General features: G+C 38.5%; 1 protein-coding gene across 6 annotated transcripts in view; it reads left to right on the forward strand.

The window, feature by feature from the left end:
* ppp1r16b (protein phosphatase 1, regulatory subunit 16B) overlaps positions 1–16,557 on the forward strand; it is a 74,249-nt gene extending 57,692 nt beyond the window's left edge. For 3 of the 6 annotated variants that reach the window (XM_027010738.2, XM_027010739.2, XM_035524109.1), the window contains 3 exons: positions 170–299; positions 10,295–10,436; positions 15,058–16,557. In XM_027010738.2, coding sequence (XP_026866539.2) covers positions 170–299; positions 10,295–10,436; positions 15,058–15,495 — 710 coding nt within the window. In that variant the 3' untranslated portion in view covers positions 15,496–16,557. Of the gene's footprint in view, positions 1–169; positions 300–4,766; positions 5,120–10,294; positions 10,437–13,977; positions 14,127–15,057 lie in introns of those variants that run through there. The other 3 variants (XR_003410684.2, XM_027010740.2, XM_027010741.2) reach the window with 3 other exon arrangements.
* The last annotated feature ends 9,254 nt before the right edge of the window (positions 16,558–25,811 follow it).

The raw sequence follows: 25,811 nt of genomic DNA on the forward strand, positions 1-25,811 counted from the left end.
ATATCATGGAAACAATTATGTGCAATAGATTTTTCTAAAAGTTCATTTTATACACTATACATTAGTTACATATAAATTGTATCTCAAACATTTGCTGACAAAGACAAATGGCAGACTTGATATTCATATGAAAAACTCTTATATTTGTGTCTGTTAATTGTGTCAATAGACCTTTGTGAAGATGAAGACTTCAGGAATCATCTCCTGGACTTGAAACACAAACATGATGTTATCATGAAGTCGCAGCTGCAGCACAAGACCTCACTTTGTCGTCGCACAAGTAGTGCAGGCAGCCGCGGGTACATTTTGATATCTAGTGAACATTCACACCCCTGCACAAGTGCTTGACAATACATATTGTCATTGCTTTTTTAAAGCATGCTCTGCAAGATTAAACATTAACTGAAATAAAAAAATACAGGTACATGAAGACAGAAAAGGGTTTAGCTTTCTGTGCCCTAGGTGCTATCTTCCTGTTGCTTCTTGGTCATAATCACCCTGAGACCTAAAAATGAACATTAGCTACATTATTAAAGAAGGAGGATACAGAGGTATGGTGGGTGAGTAAAAAGAAAAAAGGAATAAATTGTAATCCCATTGTGATGTGTTTTGTATTTGGATTTCTGCATTAATATTTTTGAATTTTATCAACAGCATAATAAACAGACTAATTTAATTATACATAACATTTATTAAATAAACAATAAAGCCTTATATAAATTATAATAGGGTATATAAGGTATATTATTTAACAGACACAGACCAAATTACACAAGCCATCTGTTTTTGAGATTGCATCAGGATGCACATCCATAGAAAATGTAGTTTTCCTTTAAAGTGTGTTCCTGAATCAAGGTTCCACTCAATTTGTTTTTCCTGCTTTCACACCACAAAGATATCTGGATTTGTTTTATTTTCAATGTCAACTTTTCATCCCTTAAAAAATCTCCCTCTCCACTTTTTCTCCCTTCTCTCCTTTTTCTCCTCTTGCAGTATTTCCACTGCAAATCTTGGTCCTTCGTTTCCTGTTTTTTTCTTCATATGAACAAGTTTAAAATGCAAGAATCTCAAGAGCAGATTTGAATCGAATAATATCTTCAGTTCTCTCATCTCCTGAAGAAAATCAAGTACAACCTCTGTCTGGCACCCTTAATTTAGGAGGATATGGTGTATTTCAGAGGAACTCAATCTCAGTCCCCAATGTCCAGTTCCTAAAGATTTTCCAGCCTCCCTTTATCTAGAGGTCAGGTGCAGACGTTTTCTCTGCATATGCATGATTTTCTTAGATTTTCGTATATTCTTATATAATATAATATAATATAATATAATATAATTTCTTATATTTCTGAACCTTCTCTTAGTATTCCAAAGGTCGTTTCAATTCTTAAGAGATTTAGTGTGAATTTGCAGAATTCACATTAAATCTCTTAAGAACTGAGAAATTTGAACTGAGAATTAATAAATTGAGAGGCTCTACTTATCTAGACATTTAAATATCAAATTTTAATTTTCAAATTTCTTTCTTGCTTTAAAAATGATTGCTCATCTGTTACGTTTAGCTTGATATATTAGCTCAGTTAAAATGTTTTTTTTTCTCAGTAAATTGAATAGTGTTCAGACTGTTTGGAACAAGAAAACATTGTATAAATAATTGTGTTTGGTTTTTTTTGTTTTTTTTGCTGGGAAGCTTACATTCTTCCTGTTCACTCTCTGATACCCCTATACAGGAATGGCATACTTCCCCACTCCTTTTATATAATCCTAATGGATTGGTAATATATATATATAAAATAGGCTAACATCGTCATACTCCTCACTCCTGCCGTAATTCTCGTAGCCCTCCCAGTAGTCCATGGCGGAATAGTAGGACTCTGAAGAGTCCCTGGATACTAGTAGTTGTGATCGTACTGGTCCCGGTAGTCCAAAGATAGTAGGTAGGAGTCTGCAGAGTCTGACCCTGGACCACAACCAGAGTCCCCCCAAAATCCTCTATGGACACCCTCCCTCGATGTGATGGCAGGGAGTGTGCCCACAAGTATGGAGGATGGTCCAGCATGGGTTGTGTTGGAGGGGCTACGCTGCTTCTTACCCCTTTTCTTCTTCGCCTTGGCTTGAGGCATCCTTCAGTGATCAGTGCTTCTGTGACATTGGGAGGTGAGGCAGGATGTAAAGGCATGCCGTGGTTCACACGTTACTGATGTTTAACAAAATGATGAATCAAATGGCAAACTTGAAGAAAGAAAACTGCATTGACTTATTAACACACAACAAATGGCTAAACACCGTAATCACGGTTGTACAGAATGAAACGTAGAATATGGGGTCAAACGAAGAGTGAGTTGCACACAAGCACTTACATATACACACGAATGATGAGAGACAGGTGTAACACATAATTGACTAACAAGGAGAGGCGTGGTCATGTAGATATACACTCAGACACACACACACACACACACACACACACACACACACACACACACACACACACACAAAGAAACAAACACACAAACACAAACAATGACAAACCGCAAAAGAACATGTCATTGATCTGGGAGGAGTCTACTGTAGGAGGAGGGGGCTTTGCCATGACAGTTCTGGCCACTGTATTTGGATTTTGACTGCCTAAGTGCAAAGTTCTCTACACTGAACTAGAGTCTTGCTCTAAACAAACTGTCCAGGACTTATGTGATGCTTGCTTCTGGAATTTTCTGGAATTTAATTGAATCTACCAGTTAAATGTTCCCTGTGCCACTGGCTGCAACATATCCCCAAAGCATAATTGATCCACCTCTATGCTTAACAATTGAAGAGGTGTTCATTTAATGAAATTCTGCACCCATTTTTCTCCAAACATACATTTACTCATTGCAGCCAAAACATTTTATTTTAGCATTATCAGTTCACAGTTTGTTTTCAAAATGTATCAGGCTTCTTCAGATGTTCCTTTGTTAACTTGTGACGCTAAATTTTGTGGTGAAGGCACAAAGATTTCCTTCAGATTATTCTTCCATGAAGGTCATATTTTTGCAGGTGTTGCCACTCAGTAGAAAAGTATACCACCACTCCAGAGTTTGCTAAATCTTTCTGAAGGTATTTTTCAATCAAATGTAGGAATTGATTTGTCTTTGTAGCAATCTCTTAGAAAGTTTACTTGGTCTTCCAGACCTTAATTTCACTCCCACATTCGGGTTAATTGGCATTAAAATTATTCTTTTTTTTTTTCTTTTTTTTTAATATAAGAATTTAAATCCTATTTGTAAATGTGATTTTTATTTATTTATTTTAATGCAAATCATTATAGATGTCAGGAAACAACTATATTTGAGTTCATTCAATTATTATTTCCCCATGTTATCACACGTCTGCAAAAATGCTTACGGGAAATTATTGTCCCCATGTTGTTGTCATGCTCAGTTATTATTTCCTCATGTCAGGGGTACAACATTAATCTTATAGCATCACTAGACCCAGTAAAAAGTTAGCCAGCATTTAACATACCAAAACACATATTAGATGACTAAAGCAAAGGCATTACCTACTTAGGTTAGCAAATGCATTTGTTATGTTACAAAAAGGGGGCACTGCTAGCGAGATAACACAAGCTTGTTAAATGAGAAGTATAACCAGTAAAGTACTTATTTTGCAAACCTCTGTTAGCTAGCTAGCAGATATTCACATGTAGTTTTATGTAAACTACATTATGTAATTCACATGAAGTGGTATTTGTTTAAAATGTATGAATTATTGATAAATGGGGTAACACCCCAGATATAGGGAAATTATTAATGATGAATTACTGAAGGTCAGTGTCAATCTCGTTCTGAAATAATAGTGCAAAATGTGTGCAGTGCCCTAATGCTGTTGGTTAAAATATACTTTCAATAACGACCAATTTAATGAATAAATACAGTTTATTGATTAATATAAAAATGTTTAAACATTATAAGGCAGAGGATGTATAAACTAATGGACTTTACTCAGGTATACAGAACTCACTAAAATTATTAGAATGAAAGAAAGAAAAATAAAAGCAGAATGAAATTGAATGAACCATAAGACAAGAAACTTCATACACAGCTTAAAGCAATGGCAACTACACAAGAAGCTCCTTTGACCAAGTAAAATTTGAGGAAAATGCCTTGATAAGAGAGAGTCCTAACAGGGAATTCATAACAGGCAAATGGGCATTGTACCTAATGTTGAAGATAACAGGGGTGATGTATCTAATTCTGGTGTGAGAATAATTGGAAAAGTAGCAGATCTCTATGACATGTTCTACAGGGAGGATGATTATGGGAACAATGGGCTTTGGCACCAAAGCATCGCATATGAATGAAAGAAGAGGCCTGCTTTATGTATTGCAGATTTTAGTCAAATCAGTTGTCTACCTGTGCAAAAAAAGGTCAAAAAGGTTTTATATATACAGTGGGTGAAATCAGTATTTTCTAAGAGAATATATTCCTAAAGATGTGGAGTGTCTGGCCCTGAATCCTGAGAGCTGAAACCCGTCTCTGGTTGTTCCGTCAGTTCCGGATGGGGTAAGGGGTTTAATAGCTACCCAGGAGGTATACGGAAAAGATCCGGAGGGTTTGTAACCCAATGCGACCTTTTTTTTGGTTACCACCCCGTTTGCCCGACCATGCCCAGGTCTCTTTTATGATCTCTAGGCTTACTGAGAAAGCCCGTACTTGGGGGACCGCGTTGGTTACTAACACATCCCCGCTTATGAACGAGAGTTGAAAGCCGTGTTCTCTCACCCCCAGCAAAGGAGACCATGTGGACAAGCCTTTCTACGCCTGAGACAGGGATCCAGATCAGCGGTTGATTACACGATGGAATTCCGAACCCTTGCGGCAGGAGCAAAATGGAACGAACCAGCTTCGGTGGATGCCTTCCTATGCGGTCTGAAGGTGGAGCTGCAGGCAGAGATAGCCTGCAAACAGGAGGCGGCTATGCCAAATGATGCAGTGCATTCATGTATGATCGCCTGCTGCAAGAAAGACGTCATCACCTGGAGCGGATGATACCCCGTCTGGAGAGTACCCTGTCGAGAGGACAGGTAGAAACACCAGAGGAACCCATGCAAGTGGGCATGGTCGGGGTCCATCGTAACCCGAGAGAGTGGAGGAAGAACAACCATCTGGTGAGTTACTCCCCTGCCAGATTCATGTGTATAATCCTGGTTAAAACCTGCCACGGTGCTTGTCGACTCAGGAGCGATTCCTTTGCCCACCCCTCTAAGACTCCAAACGCTAGACGGAGGACCGGTGGGATCGGGTTACATAACTCAAGTCACACCTCGTGTAGTGCTAAGAACGACCTTGTAGTGTAGTGCTAGGAACACGTTGAGCACATAACGTTTTATCTCCTTTCTTTCCTTTCCCAACCACTCACGTTAGGTGTACCCTGGCTAAGGGTGCATAACCCCCACATAAGATGTTCCGAGAGCCATATCATCGAGTGGGTGGTTTCCTGCGAAGGAAAATGCCTTCATCCCCGGACAGTGCCTCTCCGGTCAATGACCATCGAGAGCCCCGAAACGGACAAAAAGCTCACGGATCCCTGGGAGTATAGCGACCTGGTGCTGGCATTTAGCCCTGCGAAGGCCTCCCAGCTCCCTCCTCACATGCTAAAGGAGTGTGCGGTTCCTCCTATGTGTAGGATCTACCCTCTTTCCCTGGAAGAGGAACGGACAATGGGACAATATATAAAGGAGGCTTTGCATCAGGGCTACATTTGTCCCTCCACCTCTCCGGCTTTGGCCAGTGTCTTCTTTGTGAAGAAGAAGGATGGGGGACCAAGACCCTGCATGGACTACCGGGGCTTAAATGAACTGTTAATACCATACACTTACCCTCTACCCTTAATACCCACTGCACTAGAACAGTTAAGGGGAGTCCCTTACTTCACTAAACTAGATCTACACAGCACCTATAACTTAATAAGGTTTAGGGAGGGTGACGAGTGGAAGAACGCTTTTAGCATAACCTCAGGGCACTATGAGTACCTAGTTCTGCCATACGGTCTCCCCACAGCTCCCTCGATATTTCAGGCTTACAATAATGAGGTCCTAAGGGAGTTTCTGAATAGATCTGTCATTGCCAATAACGACAACATCCTGATCTAAGGGCTGTCCTCCTTGTCCTTTTGCAGAACCACCTGTAACTGCAAGCTTGAGTTCCACTGCAAAGAGGTGAGCTTCCTAGGGTACATTATCTGCGAGGGCACGCAACCCAGTAAGGTGGACGTAGTGAGGGACTAGTCCAACCCTAGGACGTGGCAGGAACTACAAAGCGTCATAGGGTTTGCCAATTTTTATCCGAGGTTTACCAGATCCTTCAGCACCCTCACCCAGCCCCTCACAGACCTACTCCAGGGACAGGCCAAAAGGTTGAGATGTAACCCCAAGGCAGAGAAGTCATTCAAGGCACTCAAAACTGCTTTCTCGACCACTCCAGTTTTGTAGCGACCGGTTTCCGAGAGACCGTTTGTGGTAGAAGTGGATACATCGGACATGGGGGTGGGTGCAGTTTTGTCGCAACACAGAGGAAAGGCGGGACAACTCAAACCCATTGCATATTTCTCTAAGAAGCTGAGCTCTGCAGAGAGAAACTACAGGGTAGGAGATCATGAGCTCCTCGCCATGAAACTCACATTGGAAGAATGGAGACCTTGGCTGGAGGGAGCGCGATACCCCTGCACGGTCATAACGGACCATAAGAACATGGAGTATCTCCAAACTGGCAAGAGACTGAATTCGAGGCAAGCCCGTTGGTCACTTTTTTTTCTTCAGATTCTGGTTTCAGGTCACCGACAGACCGGGAGAGAGGAATGTCTGGGCAGACGCGCTCTCACTGTAGCATAATGTGGAGGCACCTAACTGTCTCTTCATGCCTCCCCAACACCGCGACACCCTCATAATGTAGGCACACACCTTGGTGGGAACGGGACATCTGGGGTCCACACGCATGGCATAACTCCTGAGCTTGTGTTACTGGTGGCCCACCATGCATAAAGAGATAGTAAAGCATGTGGCATCATGTGCGGAGTGTGCCCACAGTAAAACAACACGCACCCCTCCTGCAGGTAAGCTGCTACCCTTACCCACTCCTCTATGCCCTTGGTCGCCCATAGCCATTGATTTCGTTACAGACCTGCCCATCTCGGAGGAGAACACGGCGATACTGGTGATTGTTGACCAATTCTCTAAAATGGTAAGATTTGTTCCGTTGAAAGGGCTACCTACGGCCTGGGAGACGGCTGACCAGCTCTCCTGTGAAGTATTAGTGTTCGGGCTGCCGGAGGACATTGTCTTGGACAGAAGCATGCAATTCACTTCCAAAGTCTGGGAGGAACTGCTGGGTAAACTGAACATCATGGTCAGCCTCACGTCAGGATACCACCCCCAAGCAAATGGGCAAGTAGAGAGAGTGAATCAAGAACTGCGTAAGTTCTTGCGCTCACATAGCCAGCAACATCCAGAGACCTGGAGTACATTATCACCCCTGGGCTGAGTATGCCCAAAACTCACTGCATCATGCAGGCACGGGAATGACACCTTTTAAATGTGTTTTAGGATATCAGCCACTGCTTTATCCCTGGAATCCGTCCACCACCGACCAACCAGCCATGGAAGAGTGGTGTTGGCACAGTGAGCAGGTTTGGGAGGAAGCGCATCAAAAATTGTTAGGCGATCGCCAATTACAAGAGAAAGGTGGATAAGAGACGTGAAGAGACCCCTCGATTTCAGCCGGGACAAAAGGTGTGGGTCTCCACGAAAGATGGCATGCAGGTACCACAGGGAAGCTTAGAGCGAAGTACCAAAGCCCATACACCATAAAGGAGTGGGTTAATGACGTTACTTACCCAATAGGTTTGCCTGGAAACAGCAGGGCATCACGGGCGTTCCACGTGTCCGCCCTAAAACCGGTGGTGGAGGGTCCCCTTGCAGAGGGTCACGTCTGAGGTGCTCCTCCTCCGCCCCTGGATGTTGATGGGAGGCCAGCTTACAGGGTGAGGGCCCTGCTCGATTCGAGGAGGAGAGGGGCAGGACTACAGTACCTAGTTGACTGGGAGGGGTATGGCCCGGAGGAACGGAGCTGGATACCGGCCTCCCAGGTATTGGACCCTGGCCTCACCACCTCCTTCCACAGGGAGCACCCGATGAAGAATGCTCCGTGGCGGTCGGGGCGGCCTCACGCCAGGAGGCTGGTGGTGTCTTCAGAGGGGGGTTCTGTCACGGTAGACTGGTCATCCACCAAGAGAGAAACGACCGCTCACATTAGGGACCAACCCACCTCCACATTGCTGGCATTTGAGTTAAAGTGGAGCTGTGTGCCTGTTACTGATCCAGCCACAGGCCCATACATCTGGTCCGTCAAGAGTCACTCTTATCTAATCAGTCCATAAAACCTTTGAAAAATCTGTCTTCTGATATTGCTTGGCGCAGTCTTGATCTTTCACCTTATGTGTCTTGTTCAGTGGTGGTCAGGTTTCAGCCTTCCTTACCTTGGCCATGTCTCTGAGTACTGAACACCTTGTACTTCTGGCCACTCCAGTTAGGTTGCAGTTCAGGAATATGACAGCACAGGAGGATAATAGGTTCCTGGTCACTTCACGTTTGTTTCTTCTAATATTTTTTTTCTCAACACGTTTCTTGCGATCCTGTTGACTGTTTGCAACAAAACATTTGATGGTTCTGTGATCTTGCAATATCTTAGCAATTTTAAGAGTGCTGCATCCCTCTGAGAGACTTTTTACAATTTTTGACTTTTCATAGTCAGTTAAATCTCTTTATGGCACATTAGCTGCCTAATAAATATGCACATCTTGATATAGAGTGTTTATCTCCTTAGGCCACACCCTCCCTCATTACACAAATATACATCACCTGATATGCTTAAATCCAATAAGCATACTAGTTTATATAGCTTGGAGCTGGAAAATATGCATACAAATTATATAGTCAAAATGATATAGTCTCTTGCCTAGTAATTGTGCACAGTTTACATGTATCAGTCCAATTTACAAGTGTGCTCTATTAACCATTATTTACATTATCAATCAATATCTATCTTAGATATAATCACCAAAGCAAATTTAAGAAGAATCTTATTTAACAGTCTGGCCTGCAGTAACATAGACTAACAATCTTGCAATCTAGTGTGCAGGATAATGTTTCTGTTGGCCTGTGGTCTTGTGCCTACACACATCACAGTCATGCTGATATTCAGTATAAGAGCACTCCCTCTTATGTAATATTGCTTAGTTATTATAATGATCATTGCTCAGTAATTCCACAGCAATTCCTCTTTGCATGACACAGCTACACTGTCAACATATGTATGACACAGCTGCTAACGGTTAGCTAGTCATCTTTCTCCTTCAAGTTTTTCTCCATGCATTGTTGTTATGGGAAAACAGAAATTTGGAAAAACTTTGCATTGAGTGAAGAATTTGTAGTGCTGGAAAAAAAAATTATTAGGGAAATTTGAGGATTGAAAATAGCAAAATGCTTTAAATAAATTTTTTAATGGTACAGAAAGCAGAAAATTGGAATTTTGACTCAGAAACCCACTGTTTTACCCTTCAGGAGATTGATATATTTCGGACACACCTAATCTTAAACATTATTTGGTCTCCATGCCTAATGTTCTCCTGCTCTAGCCTCCCAAGTCGGCTCTGAGCCACTCAAAATATTGTCCATCTCCATTCATTTTAGGTTAAATGTGTTAGTTAATGTGCCATTTAAGTGTGAATTTCCCATAGTGGTCTGTGCTGCACCATGCAACACCATGGTCATAGATATGATTTGCAGGGAGTACATATGTCATCATACTTATAAATATGTAAGACATTCTGGATAAGAGCATTTGCGAACCTCTGAAAATGTAAGTGTGACATACACCACAATTTCTATGGATTATGTCATATTGGACTAGTAGAACTGCAGGTGCAAGACATGTCAAATTGAGACAAGATATGAATTAATCTGTTTTCAAGAAGTTATTATCTTAAGGATAATCACTTGCCTAAATTTCCTGTAATGGTCCTTAATTTTTTTAAATATTTTTTTTTTCAATAAAGATATGGCAATGTAAAATCCGTTAAGTTTTGTTTGTTAATTATATTAATTATGATAACCTCAGGAAATACAGAATTCCTGAGTTTAAACTCTTTCTGTATATATGTGTAATTCTATGTGCATGTGTGTGTGTGTGTGTGTGTGTGTGTGTGTGTGTGTGTGTGTGTGTGCGTGTGTGTGCGTGCACGCACGCACTCATATGTACAGGAAGGTGGTGCGGAGGGCTAGTCTGTCACTCAGACACAACCTATGCCAAAAAGAGTATGAAACAGAGGCTATTGTATGGCGAGGTGGAAGAGAGGAAGAGGAGGAGAGAGAGAAGGAGTCTGATCAGGAAAACAGCCACACAGTGAGTTATTTGTTTATTTCCTTTTTTGAGTTGTTTTTACTTACTTTACGCACATGGCTGCTTACCAACCCACAGTATAAACAGCGTCATCAAGTTTATGGATGAAACAATTGTAATGGGGCTGAAGTGCAATACAGACCATTCTGACTACAGGGATGAGGTTTGCAAATTGTCAGGATGGTGCTCCATTAACAATCTGGAATTCACCACCTCCATAACAACAACAACAAAAAAATATCAGCTTCCAAAAACAGAAGGTGAATCCTTCTCTACTCTACATTAATGGACAGTAACAAAGTGGAGAGAATGCCCAGTTTCTAATTCTTTGGCAATCACATCTCCCAGAACCTCACATGGATTGTCAACACCACTTTTTTGGTGAAAAGTGGACAGAAACAACTATATTTCCTAAGGAAACTATGGAATCTAAGAAACGTCTGGCACTTCTTACTCTACTACATAGAAAGCATACTTGCCTGCTCAGTGGCTGACAATAAGGTCAAGTCAAATTTATTTATATAATACTTTTTAATAACAAAAGTTGTCAGAAAGCATATTTACAAATGTAATAAACAAGCCAGAGGCTACAGGGGCACATAAAACCGCACTGGGCAAAACTAAGAAAGAAACTTGGGAGGACCAAGACTCAAGAGGGACCCCTTCCTCCTTCATGTTTACTCCAAGTAGCCACTTCTGTTTAGATTTGGGGGGTGTCTTACCTACTGTGGTGGATTTATGGTGGGTGAGCTGTTTCTGCATCCATTAGAGAGTAGATGGGGTACCTGGATGGATATGGTAGCATGAGTCTGAGGGCCCCAGGTTCTGCACCTTTTATATACAAAAGTTAACCAAAAGCTGTGGGGCCAGACCATTCAGTGCTTTATGTGTCAAAAAGAGTTTTTAAATCAAATAAAAAAAGGACTCTGCCTGCTGCATTCTGTACAAATTGGAGTTTATTTAATAACTTTTTAGAGTATCCAATTAGATAACCATTACAATAATATAACCTTGATAAAAGTATGGACCAATTTTGCTGCATTTAATAAGTATGTTTCAGTGTAGCAATTGTTGCAAAGTGGAAAAGGGGCAGTTTTAGAAAGATTACAAATGCCATACTAGAGTCAGTAATAACAAGCTTTTACAACAGTTTTGGGTGTTACTGAAAAGCCATGAAGATTGTATATAATAAATCCTTATGGGCCGATAAGATAGAGGTGGTACTGTTTGGACCGAAGGCCTGTTTGCATCTTGCAGCCTTGGGTCCAAGCAGTAGCATCCCAGTCTTATCCAAGTTCAAAAAAAGAAAGTTACTTGCCATCCAGTTTTTTTTTTTTTTAATTTGCTTTAAGCAGTCCTCAAGTGTATGGACATCACCAGGATTAGCAGATACTGTGATGAGAGGAGGCGAAGCAGGATGCGGGGATGAGTCACGTTGAACAAAAACATACATTTATTTACACACACTACTTAGCACACAGGCTAATGGGTCAAACATCGACAACATCTGCGATAAAACGAGACTTATATACGTGTACGATAACAAGGATCAGGTGAGAAACACGAGGGGGCATGGCCATGCAGACGAACACACACAGACAGACATTTCGGGGGGCGGCGGCGTACCGTGACAGATATATACATTGTCTGGCCAAAAAAAAAGAGTCACACACTCTAATATTTCGTTGGACTGCCTTTAGCTTTGATTACAGCACACATTCCCTGTGGCATCATTTCCACAAGCTTCTGCAATGTCACAACATTTATTTCTGTCCAGAGTTGCATTAATTTTTCCCCAAGATCTTGTACTGATGATGGGAGCTTTGGACCACTGCGCAAAGTCTTCTCCAGCACATCCCAAAGATTCTCAATGGGATTCAGGTCTGGACTCTGTTGTGGCCAGTCCATGTGTGAAAATGATGTCTCATGCTCCCTGAACCACTCTTTCACAATTTGATCCCGATGAATCCTGGCATTATCATCTGGAATATGCCCATGCCATCAGGGAAGAAAAAATCCATTGATGGAATAATCTGGTCATTCAGTAATTTCAGGTAGTCAGCTGACCTCATTCTTTGGGCACATAACATTGCTGAACCTAGACCTGACCAACTGCAGCAACCCCAGATCATAGCATTGCCCCCACAGGCTTGTACAGCAGGCACTAGGCATGATCGGTGCCTAACTTCAGCCGCCTCTCTTCTTACCCTGATGCACCTATCACTCTGGAACAGCGTAAATCTGGATTCATCAGAGCACATTCCATTGCTCCAGAGTCTAATCTTTATGCTCCCTAGCAAATTGAAGCCATTTTTGTCAGTAAGTCTCACTGACAAGTGGTTTTCTTAAGGCTACACAGCTGTTTAGTCCCAATCCCTTGAGTTCCCTTCGCATTGTGCGTGTGGAAATGCTCTTACTTTAAATATTAAACATATTAAACATATCCCTGAGTTCTACTGTTGTTTTTCTATGATATGATTTCGCCACACGTTTAAGTTATCGCTGATCATGATCATTCAGGATTTTTTTCCGACCACATTCCTTCCTTGAAGATGATGTATCCCCACTGTCATTCCACTTTTTAATAATGTGTTGGACAGTTCTTAACCCAATTTTAGTAGTTTCAGCAATCTCCTTAGATGTTTCCTCTGCTTGATGCATGCCTATAATTTAACCCTTCTGAAACAGATTAACATCTTTTCCACGACCACAGGATATGTCTTTCGACATGGTTGTTTAAGAAATGAGAAGCTACTCACTGCATCAGTTACGGTTAAATAACTTGTTGCCAGCTGAAACATAATCACCCATGCAGTAATTATCCAATGGGAGGCTCTTACCTATTTGCTTAGTTAAATCCAGGTGGTGACCCCTTTTTTTTTGGCCAGGCATTGTATTTGAATAGTGCCTTTTGAAAATAGAATGTCAAATTGTATACACTGTTTTGAGATCAGTAATGTCCGAATTGTGACGATAGTGGAATATTGACAGGATAGTAGTAATAAGCTAAATAGTACAAGTAGGTATAGATAAGTAGTATGAAGTACTACCGGAAGTAGTGAAATAATTGGGCAAGTTTAAATAAAATCTATGAAAATCAGTGGAAGAAGTGAGGGATAAGAAATTACTTTCTGGATTTCTTAAATAAAAAATGAAAGTAGGACAACTTTGTTAACTTTTTCCCATGGGGAAATTTGCCTTGGACACTGACAGCTCCTCTACTACACAATCATATAGATTCACTCTCTCAAACACACACAAAAACATACACAAAAATCAATACAGAAATCTTAATCAGTTCATTCCTACATTGCTCAACGGATACTTGTTCCACCACCCTATGCATCTCACATGTCATGAGCATGAGAAGGATTGGAAACAATTTTCGCTGCCTGTTTTATCACGTTTTTCCGGTCATCCAGCAAAAGGGACATGCCCACTCCTGCTCAGGATCACACCACCTACCTGCCCCACTCCCAGTCATCTAACTATTAATTGTGTTCACCTGTTCCTTATTTTCATTCACCACTATTTAAACCCACAGGTCCCAGAAAGTAGTGCTGCACATGGACCATGGAGCTGTGTGTCACTACACGGTGCAACGCTACATGGAGAGTTTCATTGGTTTTTCTCTTTTCATCAGTGCTTTCAGACTTTAACTTAGTGTGGATAATAAAGAGTACTTACCCACAACCTCGCCTCTTGCTTCCTCTGTGCCGCCCATGTCACGTTTAAGAAGTATGTGCTCGAAGACCTTCTGTAATGAGTTCTGCATACCTCGATTTTCATAGCAATTTTTCTAATTTGATGAATCTGTCCCTTCAGATGTTATCAAACCTGGATGAAATACTGTAACAACGTTCTCAATAGCAGAATAATAAAAATTTTAAATCCTTTTTTGGTCTGCCCATAATATTCATAGAGAAAATACAGTCTTTGTTGTACCTTAAAGCAAAAGCTATGCACATGGTAAAGCCCACATGATTAGAGTAGTGTAGTCAGTCAGCTGGAACACTATATTTTAATTTTAAATGTTAATTATCTACTGTATATGTGAATACTAATTTATACTAGACAATTGTATGTACAATTTATAAAATTAACATTTGCTCAGAATACTATTAGAAATTATTTAACTTCTGCTGGTAATAACAAAAAGTCTCAGCTGTATGATTGGTGGTTTGTGGTAAATTTTTTATCAAGAATTCAGGCTTTGATATTTACAAGTTGTCCAGCCACAACATGTTATATGAGCTTGTTAAAAAATGAATGGTCATCCAAATACTCCAAAAATGTATCAGACAGCACTTTTACAATTATGTCCACTACAACAGGAAAACTCATGAAGCGTTCATAGGTTTAAACAATAATGAAAACATCTTATTTTTTTCAGTGCCAGGGGCTTGATTTTTTTTTTTATATTTCGTATAAAAAAATCAAACATTTGAGAATAGTTGCATTCTTCTTCCACAAAACAGCTGTATATACAAGTATAGCTCATTGTTAGTTATATTCATGTTTTGCTCAGTATTCCCATTATTCTGTAATTAATTGTCTTGTATCATGATTTTCTCTGCTATTGTAACTTATGTTTTGCTCATTTTCCCATCTGTTGTTCTCCCAGGTGAAGTCTGTGAAGTGGCACAGAGCAAATCATATCTTAAAAGATGGTGATCAACAAACTTACTCTGTCTCAACTAAAACCTGCATTAGAGCTTCTTCCACTTCTAATAGAAACTCATTGACTCCTGAAGCGAGTTTGACTACCTCTAAGGACTCTTGGACCAGGAATCGTGCTCAGACACTTTCTGAACTCAAAAAACAGCGAGCTGCAGCCAAACTTCTTAGTCATCCCATTCTCAATGGTCACATTAACAATGGATCCATGGCTGCAAAAAAGGCTCAGAACAGTTATGAGGACCACTGCATGCCAGTTGTCTCCTCCAATGGCAACACAATTTATTTCACTCTTGCTAGTGGAGACCCCCCTCTCCTCAAACTCAAGCAACCAATAGAGGAGGAGGAAGAGACCAATAGTCACGGATGCTGCTGCATTTCATAGGTCAAATAGTGGGCCATGTCACAGCATCATGGAGCAGCTAACTGAATGGACACTGTGGGAAAACTGAATTCAAATAAGAGCTGAAAGCAAACCCTAGCTGATAAGGCATGTAGGTCTTAACATTGCGTAAATGGCACAAACAATTAAAATATAAGAAATACATAAAATATTTGATTTTATTTAAATCTGTATTGCACTTGCCTTTGCATAACACTGTTTACCACAAGCATGCTGCCATTCTTTTCTAGTCTTCTTATTGTTATGAAATGTACATCAGCACCTTTATTGCCAATCAGCTGAAAATTAAATATCTCTCTCTCTCACATACACACACATGCACACATCAGCCATAACATTAAAACCACCTGCCTAATATTGTGTAGGTCCCCATTGTGTCTCCAAAACAGCTCTGACCTATTGTGGCATGGACTGCACAAGACCTCTGAAGGTGTCCTGTGGGCTCAGGCACCAAGATGTTAGCAGCAGATCTTTTAAATTCTGTAAGTTGCGAGGTGGATCCTCCATGGATTGGATTTGTTTTTCCAGCACATCCCAGAGAGGCTTGATAAGATTGAAATTCGGGGGACTTTGGAGGCCAATTCAACACCTAGAATGTTTCATTATGTTCATCAAACCATTCCTAAACATTTTTGCAGTGTGAAAGAGGCCACTGGCATTAGGGAATACCATTGCCATGAAGGGATACACTTGATTTGCAAAGTTTAGGTAGGTGGTACATGTTACAGTAATTGCTACATGAAGGCCCAGACCCAATGTTTGCATGTAGAAATGGTCCCAGATCATCACACTGCCTTCACTGGCTTGTCATCTTCCTATAGTGTATCCTGGTGCCATCTCTTCCCCAGGTAAGCAATGCACACGCACCCAGCTGTCCACATGATATTCACTATTGTAAGAACTGTCACAAGTGGACTGGGTTCAGCATGAGCACTTTGATGTGTTTGTGGTTACACCGTCTCTCATGCAGCAGGTCAAGTCAAATGTATTTATTTACAAGGTTTTCACAAAGCAGTTTTACAAATGTATGGGTGCAGGTCCTTAATGAGCAAGCCAGATGCAACAGTGGCAAGAAATAACTCCCTGAGAGTTAAGGAAGAAACCTTGAGAGGACCAAGACTCAAGAATCCTCCTTGATGTGGCCAAGCTAATGAATGGTCCACAACATTGTTTAGTACAAGTAGCCACATCAGTACAGATGTGGGAGGCTCAGATACTCAGTTGGGTTTATGGCCAAACTCTTTCTGCATTCATTGGAGTAGATGACATGGCTGGATGGATGTCATCCAGTTAATCTACTGGCAGCACCAGTATGTCATTTTATGGTGTCATCTTATATACTTTGATTATATGCCAATATACTGTCTAGTCGAGTACTGGCATCATCTCCACACTAACATGCAAATTAAAAAAAAAAAATGTTGGAACTGTAAAGATGAAGAACACACAAATTACATTATATTTACAGCATTTGGCTGATGCCTTTATCCAGAGTAACTTACAGTTCTGAGTGAACACATCTTAAGGAATTGAGGGTTAGGGGTCTTGCTCAGGGGCCCAACAGTGGCATCTTGCAACCTTCTGATTACTTGTCAAGTACCTTAACCACTGAGCTGTGTAGTAGATGTGCTGGTAGTCAGTGTGCAGCTCTAGCAGCATAACTAAAAAGGAAGGGCCAAAGACATTGCATTCCCCCCATATCATCATCATCATCACAAATCTGATTGAATGAAATGGCTGGGCAACACTTTTAACATGTCAGATTACCAGAAAACTCTATGAGCTGGGGCCCCAGGCTTTGTGTCTACATTATTACATTAACCAAAATCTTGAGTGAATAAGTCATTTTGGCATTAGTGCTTGTCCCTTATTGTTAATTTCATTTTGTGATCTATTTTACAAAGGTGGTACTAAGATCTAAAAGTAAAAAATATATATATCCTTTTTCACAGAATATTAAAAGATCATTAATTACCTTTGTTAGCACACTTTCAGAGCTGTGATCTCTAAATCCACACTGAAATAATTTATGGACATCATGTTTCTGAAAATAGGCACATCATTGTGACAAAACTGCTTTTTCTAGTATTTTAGCAATAAAGGGCAAAGTTGAAATTGGCCTGAAAGCTTGTGGGGATTAATCAGTGGTTTAACAGCTCCACATTTTTATAGATTTCCAAATATAACCCAGGCCAAGAGTGTAAAATTGCTTTAGACATTGTAGTGCTTTGAATAAACTAGTAAACAGTACAGGTGCAGGATTTAGAAGAACTTAGCAAATTAGCTTCTCAAGACAAACTGGAGAATGAAATAGTCTAATTGAGTTAACTAAGCAGCTAACCATTAGTTAATCAGGCAGCTGCGAAATGCATTTGCAGGTCAACAGTCTGACGAAGTGCAGTGAATGTTTTTCTTTTAGTACTTTGTATCTCGCCACTGAAAAATAATACATTTCTGACTAATACATTCCTGATAGATAATTCAATTTAGACTCCTGGTTAATTTCGATATGGTATTAAATAGGAATCTTGGATTGTTTTTATTTTTCCATTAGAGATGATAAATAGTGATTTTACTGAAATGGGGACATGCTTATATTGAAGTTAGGCTATTTTTCCATATAGCTTTAAATTCCTCTAATTTATTATTTTGCTATTTATGTTCCAAGTTTTGTGCAGTTTGTTTTAAACCATTGTACCAAGTCATTGGCACCTTGGTACTATAACCAATGTCTTCTTGAATAAAGTTAGTCTAAATGAATTCTGAACATGTTTGGTTCTGAACATGTTATGATCAAATCATTCTGGATTGACAAATAAATCAACTTTAATAAATCTGGTAAATGATCAATAAACCCAGATATAGTGGCAAATGTAATAGTTCACTTAATTTGATAATGGGGTGGCATATGAATATCGCAGTTCAAACACACTTAAAGAAATTATAAGAAACTAATTGGATTATTGCCTTACTTTGTCTTTCAATAGTGAAAGATAAGATTATGTATAGGCTGAGTGATGCCCATAGAATAAATAATTGATTCAAAGTTCATTTTAAAACTTTTAAGTGAATATTGAAATCACGATTACTGCCTTATCCAATAATACTATGCATGATAAAAAAGTAAAAAGATCTTGTAGAATTTCTGAATAAGGGCCTGGAGCTAAATGGTAGCTATTTAGCATAAACAACTAACATTTTATTGATTGACAATGACTGTTACATTGAATACATTTCTTTGACATATATTTTGGCTACACCACACCCACAGGAGTTATGAGCATAGCTAAAGCCAGAAGGAGAGGATTCATTCAGGGCTTATCTGGTCTGTTCCAAATGAAACAAAGCATTCTCAAATTATGGTCAGTAATGATTTTATTAACAATTAGTGCTTCAGATGACAAAGCAATTTATTAGGATTATTTAGTAATCCTAGTTTCAGATTAGAGTTGGTATTAGCATTATCTAGTTATTAACACAGATTTTATAGGATCTATTTTTGAAAATGAGGTGAATCTCTGTGCAGCTCACATACACTCATCTTAACCTGTTTATTGCCTGATCTTGGCTCTGTTTAGTCAGAAAGCTGAGATCCATTGTGTATTCTGGCACCTTTCTATCACATCCAGCAATATTGCAGCAATTTGTGCTACAGTAGCTCTACTGTGGGATCAGATTAGAAGGGCTTGCCTTCACTTCCCTAGCCTTCACTTGCCATGAGTTCACCAGTTGTCCTTCCTTGGACCACTTTTGGTAGGTACTAACCATGGCATACTGGGGACATGCCCTTTTGGGGAAGCCCTGACCACAATTTGACCTTTGTTAAAGTCAATCAGATCCTCTTGTTTGCCCTTTTTTTTCTGCTTTGCACCCATCAACTTCAAAAAAGACTTGCTGCCTAATATATCGCACCCCTTGACAGGTGCCACCAATATATTGCACCCCTTGACAGGTGGCACTGTATTTGGGGGTGGGGGAAATCCAGTGCAGCACAATGTAGCACTGTGTATCTACATGTTGATAAGGTAGAGAAATGTTCAACCTGCAGAACTGTGTAATGTTGGACATTTCTTGTTATATTTTATAGAATGTGGAATCAAAGTAATAAAATGTGTGAATATACATATGTACACACATTAATTTATCTACAGAAAATGTTTATTGAATGATTATTTACCAAAAGAATAACGGGTATTTAGGCTGACGTGTGTTAGTAGGCCTTGTTGCGTTGTCTTGCTTTGTTGTAATTTGGGATAGAAATTAAGTTTAAATGTTTACATGCATGTTTGAACAAGTTAATTCTTTATTAAACACAACTTTAGCGCTGAGACAGAGTTAACGTTTAGCAGTTTGATTTAGATTTTTACAATATATACATGTGAGAGTTTATTTTAAGGTCTAGAAATAATGCCCACCCTGTAAATTATTCACATCCTTTTTGGATTAAATCTAAGGTGTTTGTGTTTCATTTGTAGACGCCTTGTTAAATGTATTGACTCCTATTAATGAATTTATAGAAAGCAAAAGTAAAATGAGGAGGAAATTGAAACAGAATAAAGAATTATATGCTCAAATTTCTCATTTGAGAATGCCCTTCTTTAACTGTATGAAGTAAACTGAAATCATAAAAACACTGAAAAAGGAAGGAAATTACACAATTATCTTTTGATCTATATAGTTCAGGTTTTAATGGTTTAAAAGTTCCAGTGTGCTGCATGTTCCACATGTATTACTTTCAATCTTGCTTCCAGCAAAAAAACAAACAAACCAAAAAACCATTGAAATAATTGCCAATTAATAAATATAATTGTTAGTTGTAATCTGTGCAGGAAACTTGTGTTTAATTATGTATTTAATTATGTATAAGTTTGACTGTTGTAAAAAGAACTGTTCTACCAGGAATTGTATTTATCAAAGGTTGGAAAAAAAACAATGACACATGATATACAAATGAATTTGACAAAAAATCATTTGAAATAGAATCGTTTTAAATAGATTTTTTATGATGGTATTTGTTATCAATGCCAACAATACAAGTAGAGTTTGTGATAAGTGTTAAGATCATCTTCTATGAGTAATAAGTTTTTAGAATTTCCGGCTGACAAAGCTGATATGTTGCTTTTTCTGTATGGACGGTAGGACTAAAGTAGTATTTTATGACGCTCTTATGTTTTTTATGGTCCAGAAAGGTCATTCCAAGAAAAAGATACAATGTTTACATATAATGTATACAATAGGATTACATATGTACTTCACATAAAGCCAAATTTACTGCCATTTTTGCAAATCTACATCATGGTCAGCAAATTGATAATAAATGAATGTATTTTCACCATATTTTGGTCAAAAATATGTAGTTTTATTATCTGTAACATTATGTGGAACCTAAAATCTCTGTACCATTTTAAATGTCTTACTTTCTCACAGGGTCCTAAATAGTCTTCCAGATGATAAATATGTAGAGTGTAGCAGCCTCTCAGGGATTATCAGAAGTATTCTGTCACTAATATATCAGTATTAGTTTGCTAATGCTAATACAGTCATTCATTCTACATCTTAACACTAACACTGTATCCTGTTTGTTTAATCAAAAAGAAATATTTCAAAAATATTTAAATTGATTTTAAATTTGTGTCATTCTCTTCTGTCTAAAATTGCAATAGATATATAGTGTTGTTTTTAATGTGAGACATATTTTCGAACATTTTTTATATTTATCATTTTTAAAATGTTTTCTACTTTGTATCCTAATCTTTTGGTGTTTTACATTTATATTTCATTTTCTTGTACAGTGCCCCCCTTCTTGTACAGTGCCCCTTTAAGTGAATTATTTTACATTTCCATTTAACTGCCCATAATTCATAATTTCTTGAAGTCTGGAATTTTCTAAACCAGATAAGGAATAACCAGATAACATGTTATTTACTAATTTTATAATTAATAGAGCACACTGACTGCGGTTTTGAGATATTTTTGAATAAACTGTAAATTATGTGCACACAATTTCATATCAATATCAGATTTTTAATTTATTTGAAAGTCATGTTTTAATATTTTTTTCCACAATTCCATATGTCCTCAGGATACACAAAAACTGCTCATTACTACGAATTACTTATTGTTTGACTACAAATGCAGCATCATTAGTTTTTATAAAAAGCTTTATTTATGCTTATAAGTTTTTGTGCGCACGCATATTTTACACAAGAGCGCAATAAAATAAAATTAAATGGAATTATTTAAGATCAAATTAAAAACAAAGCAAAGATAAACAGAAAAATGACATGGAAAAAAAAGTGGTGTATGATGATCACCTACAGAGAGTCATGTATGGTCTGAAGTGCAGAGTAGGTAGGGCAGGTAAATAGAAAGCCATGTGTCCTGTTGGGTGTCAGCAGTGTTGGTAGCTCAAAGTGCTCTTTAAAATGGGAAAGGACACAAGTAAGGGGGAAATGCTAATGGACACAAGAGGGCAAAATGAAGACCAGATGTATTATGACTTTTTCCCCAACTAAAGGAATGACAAAACTTGTGTTTTAAGATTCATTGTGCTTAAGAACTGGAGGAAGGCCTGTTGTGTTACATGTAGTTCATAACTGTTAGCGCCCTCATGTGGCATTTGTTAACGGCTGAAAGAAGTTTCCAGTCATATGATTACAGTTCATACAGTTCTGTACAGCCATATTGCAGACAGCATGCAGGAAGCAATTCATGCATCAGAGCAGTTCTTTATATATTGCAGTCCTTTCGTGTTGATCCTTGGAGAAGCTTTGCTATGAGTTATATTGTCTGTTTGTTATCTACTAACATTTTGTATAATTATTTTGTGATTACATTGTAGTTTATCCTTGTGCCCTACAAACCACTTACCTTTTCCACTACATTGTTAAACCATCCTTTATTGCATTTTCAGTGTCAGTCCATTGTCTATATGTGCAGTGGACATTTGTAAGCTTTTATTGCTTAAACCATTGTAATGTAATTTGTTTTGCATACAGTAGTACCTTACCAGCCTAGTTACACATAACTGTGACCATAAATTACATCAAGCTCAAACAATTACCAGGACAACCAACATTTCTCATCTATAGACATATGTTCATAGATATATGTTTCTCTTTCTCACAGATTCACAAAGTAGTCAAGTCAAATTTATTTATTTAGCGCTTTTTACAAACTCGTTAATAAATTCTGAATAGGGTCCTGGTGACCTGTAGATGCCAGTTAGTGGAAGAGGCTGGGTCAGCTTCTTATCACCATCATTTATGGTATTAAAAATAATTTCAAAGGACTCAAAACCAGCTTTTTGTGTCAGTATGAATAACTAACTACAATGCTGCCTCCACAGCCACTTAGATGAGGGTGGTATACTTAGCTGTAGCCAAAAGTACCTGCTTTATTTAAAGCTATGTACTCATTGGACTTGATCCAGGTTTCTATTAGACAAAATACTTTACATCTGTGATCTATCTGGATTTCATTTACCATGAGCTCTTTAGATGTTGGGAGATTTAACATTTAGTAAATCCAGCTTTAGGTGTAAGGTGCAGGCAGTGTTTTGTGAATCAGTTACTTTAATGCTAATTAGGTTTGTAAGACATGTTTTTCTTTGTTTTCTGTATTTCTTAGCTCAGGGAACAGACACAGTGTCAATATGATGAACCTCGGGTGACGTCACGTGGCAACCAGCAGATAGCTTCTTTGTCTCCTGCCTGGATTGTCATAAATTAATTAGATCTGATATAAGGTTTATATTACAGAAAAGGAGAGCAGTCCTCTCCCTGGTAGGATGGATACCATCCCGCCCTAAAAGGCCAGGCTTGCCTTCGAATGTGCTCCAATAAAATCCACATTGTTTTGTGAGCACCGCTTGGACATCCAGCATTTCAGCAAAGATAACCAGCTGTACGTTATACCACTGTACCACATTGCGATGGGACCAGGGTGTGCTACAGCATCGGACATCACCTTCACTAATTAACACACCTCTGCAATATTATTTTTAGTAATCTATGACTGGCGAAGGTGTATATTGTTATGTCCTACATGAATGACTATCTTGAATGACTATAATGTTAAGATTACTTACGTTTTTAGGTAGTTCTTTTGGATGTAGTCATAATGAAGCTTTTTTTGCCAAGATATTGAATTGTGTGTGATCTTTCATATTCCCTTTTATCCTGAAGACTATATTAGAGAGCTATGTGAGAGTTTTTTGTAATTTTTGAAGTCTGGAGCCCTCTAAGCATATTGCCTTCACAAAGCCAGTCAGGAACTACAGAAGTCATTGATGTAAATTTGACCTTCTTTATTTCTTGTTACCAAGATAGCAATGATTCACTGTGACCAATAATAGTCAATAGAATTTTCCATTTAGGTTTATGTGTTTTATAAATATTTCACTTAAAGGAGCAAAAAGCAATTTTCTCCGAAGGTTGTTCTTTTGTGTTATTAAATAACCAATATCAGTGTTCTTTGTACCTATGAGTTTAGGTGTAGCAGAAAATGTGCCCACAGTGCTGTGGACAGGGTTAGATGGGTGTAGCAGAGGTTATAAAGTGGGTAAAGTGTTAGATGTAATGTAAATGTAAACAATATTGTCTGATTTTTTTTCTACCAAACCAGTGCTACAGATGGATACTTTGTGGCATTTTACATGCTAAAGATACAAACGTTAGTGAGGTTAGAAGGCTGAATAAGCTTGCTGCTCACTTCTGTCAACCAAGCTAGACTTTTTAGGCTACAATTTGGTATGTGCTCTGCCTTCAGTCATACAGCTCCACTGTGTTTTAGCATAGACTGACAGGGTGACATCAAGTATGGTCTTGCTATCTGCATCTGACCAGTTATTAACTCTGCAATTGATTGAAATACATTGTTTTAGTTTGCAATCAATACGTTTTGTAGAAACTCTGTATGAAACGCAACCATGTTTACTTTTAGTTTAGTTTCCTCTACTGTACAATTTTTTGTTGAGTTTTTTATTTTGATTTGTTTTGAATGAAGGAACAACTAGGAAGTTGCACTATAACAATGCAGGGTGCAAAGTTTCAAAACTAAATCACCAATGCATGATAAAAATATCAAAACTAAATCACCAATGGATGCGGTACTAAAGTACTTCATGAATTTCAGAAACTTAAGATATGTAATTTATAATTTGTATGTGATTTTGATTACATTAAAATAATTTGTTAGTACAAATTATTCAATTTTGAAAAATTAAGAGAGGTGTTACTGTCAAGTTGGACATTTCTAGAAATGTGTACATAATATGTATATAATGCACAGTTTTGTTATAGCTATATTACAGGCTTCAAACTTTTTTTACATGTAAAACTTGACATTTTTGACATGTGAAATTTCTCATAGCCAATAGTGAATGTGTTGGAAAATTGTCTGACAATTAAAATATGTGCATTATCTGTGCATGTACTATATGGCTATATTACAGGCATCAATAAATTATTTTGGGTGACTATGAAATTTCACATAATTTCTGAACAAGTATGGTGTGGTAGAGTGCTTTTTGAGCTATCATACTTAATAATATTGGATATTGCTCTCTACCTTTTGAGAAATTCCATGTCAGATGTTGCCTTTATGGCATTCTTAGCTATCAAGGGCTGATTTTGAGTGGCTGCAGTTATGAAATTTTTCATAGTTTTTGGTGTTTTTTTGTCAAGGTCTGTCACCTTACTTAATACCAAAGGATATTGAAGAAATCAGTTTGAATGTTTTATGTTGTAATTGTTTTTGACTGTTTTATATTATAAAAATATATATCTGTACTTTTCTGAATGTCTTTTTAACTCTTCTGTGTCATGGGGACTGCCTGTGAGGCAGGCATCGAGATCAGGATGTGATGTCTCTCAGGCTTCATACACACTTATCCCTATCCCTCCCTCCTTCTCTTTTTGTCCCATTTCCTAAGTTTGATCTTATTTTTTTGTTGTCAGACTGACAACCTGTTGTTAGATTAGCACCTTTTTTCTGACTAAAACACCTTTTTTCTGACTAAAAACTGATCCAAAGTGTCTCTATGCATGCAAATAAATCTCAAGACACTATACTGAGGATCTATACTGGCTCCTGACTCAAAATATTATCAGGGCAGTGGTAGCTCAGTGGTTAAAGTACTTGACTTATAATCAGAAGCTTGCTGATTCAAGCGCCATTGTTGGGCCCCTGAACAAGGCCTGCAATTGCTCAAGTTGTACTCAGTCATAATTGTAAGTTGCTTTGGACAAAAGTGTCAGGTAAGTATTAACTACCTTTGAAGAAAAATGTCTTTTTTT

This window comes from Electrophorus electricus, chromosome 3, assembly GCF_013358815.1.
Source record: "Electrophorus electricus isolate fEleEle1 chromosome 3, fEleEle1.pri, whole genome shotgun sequence".
Taxonomy (NCBI): Eukaryota; Metazoa; Chordata; class Actinopteri; order Gymnotiformes; family Gymnotidae; genus Electrophorus; species Electrophorus electricus.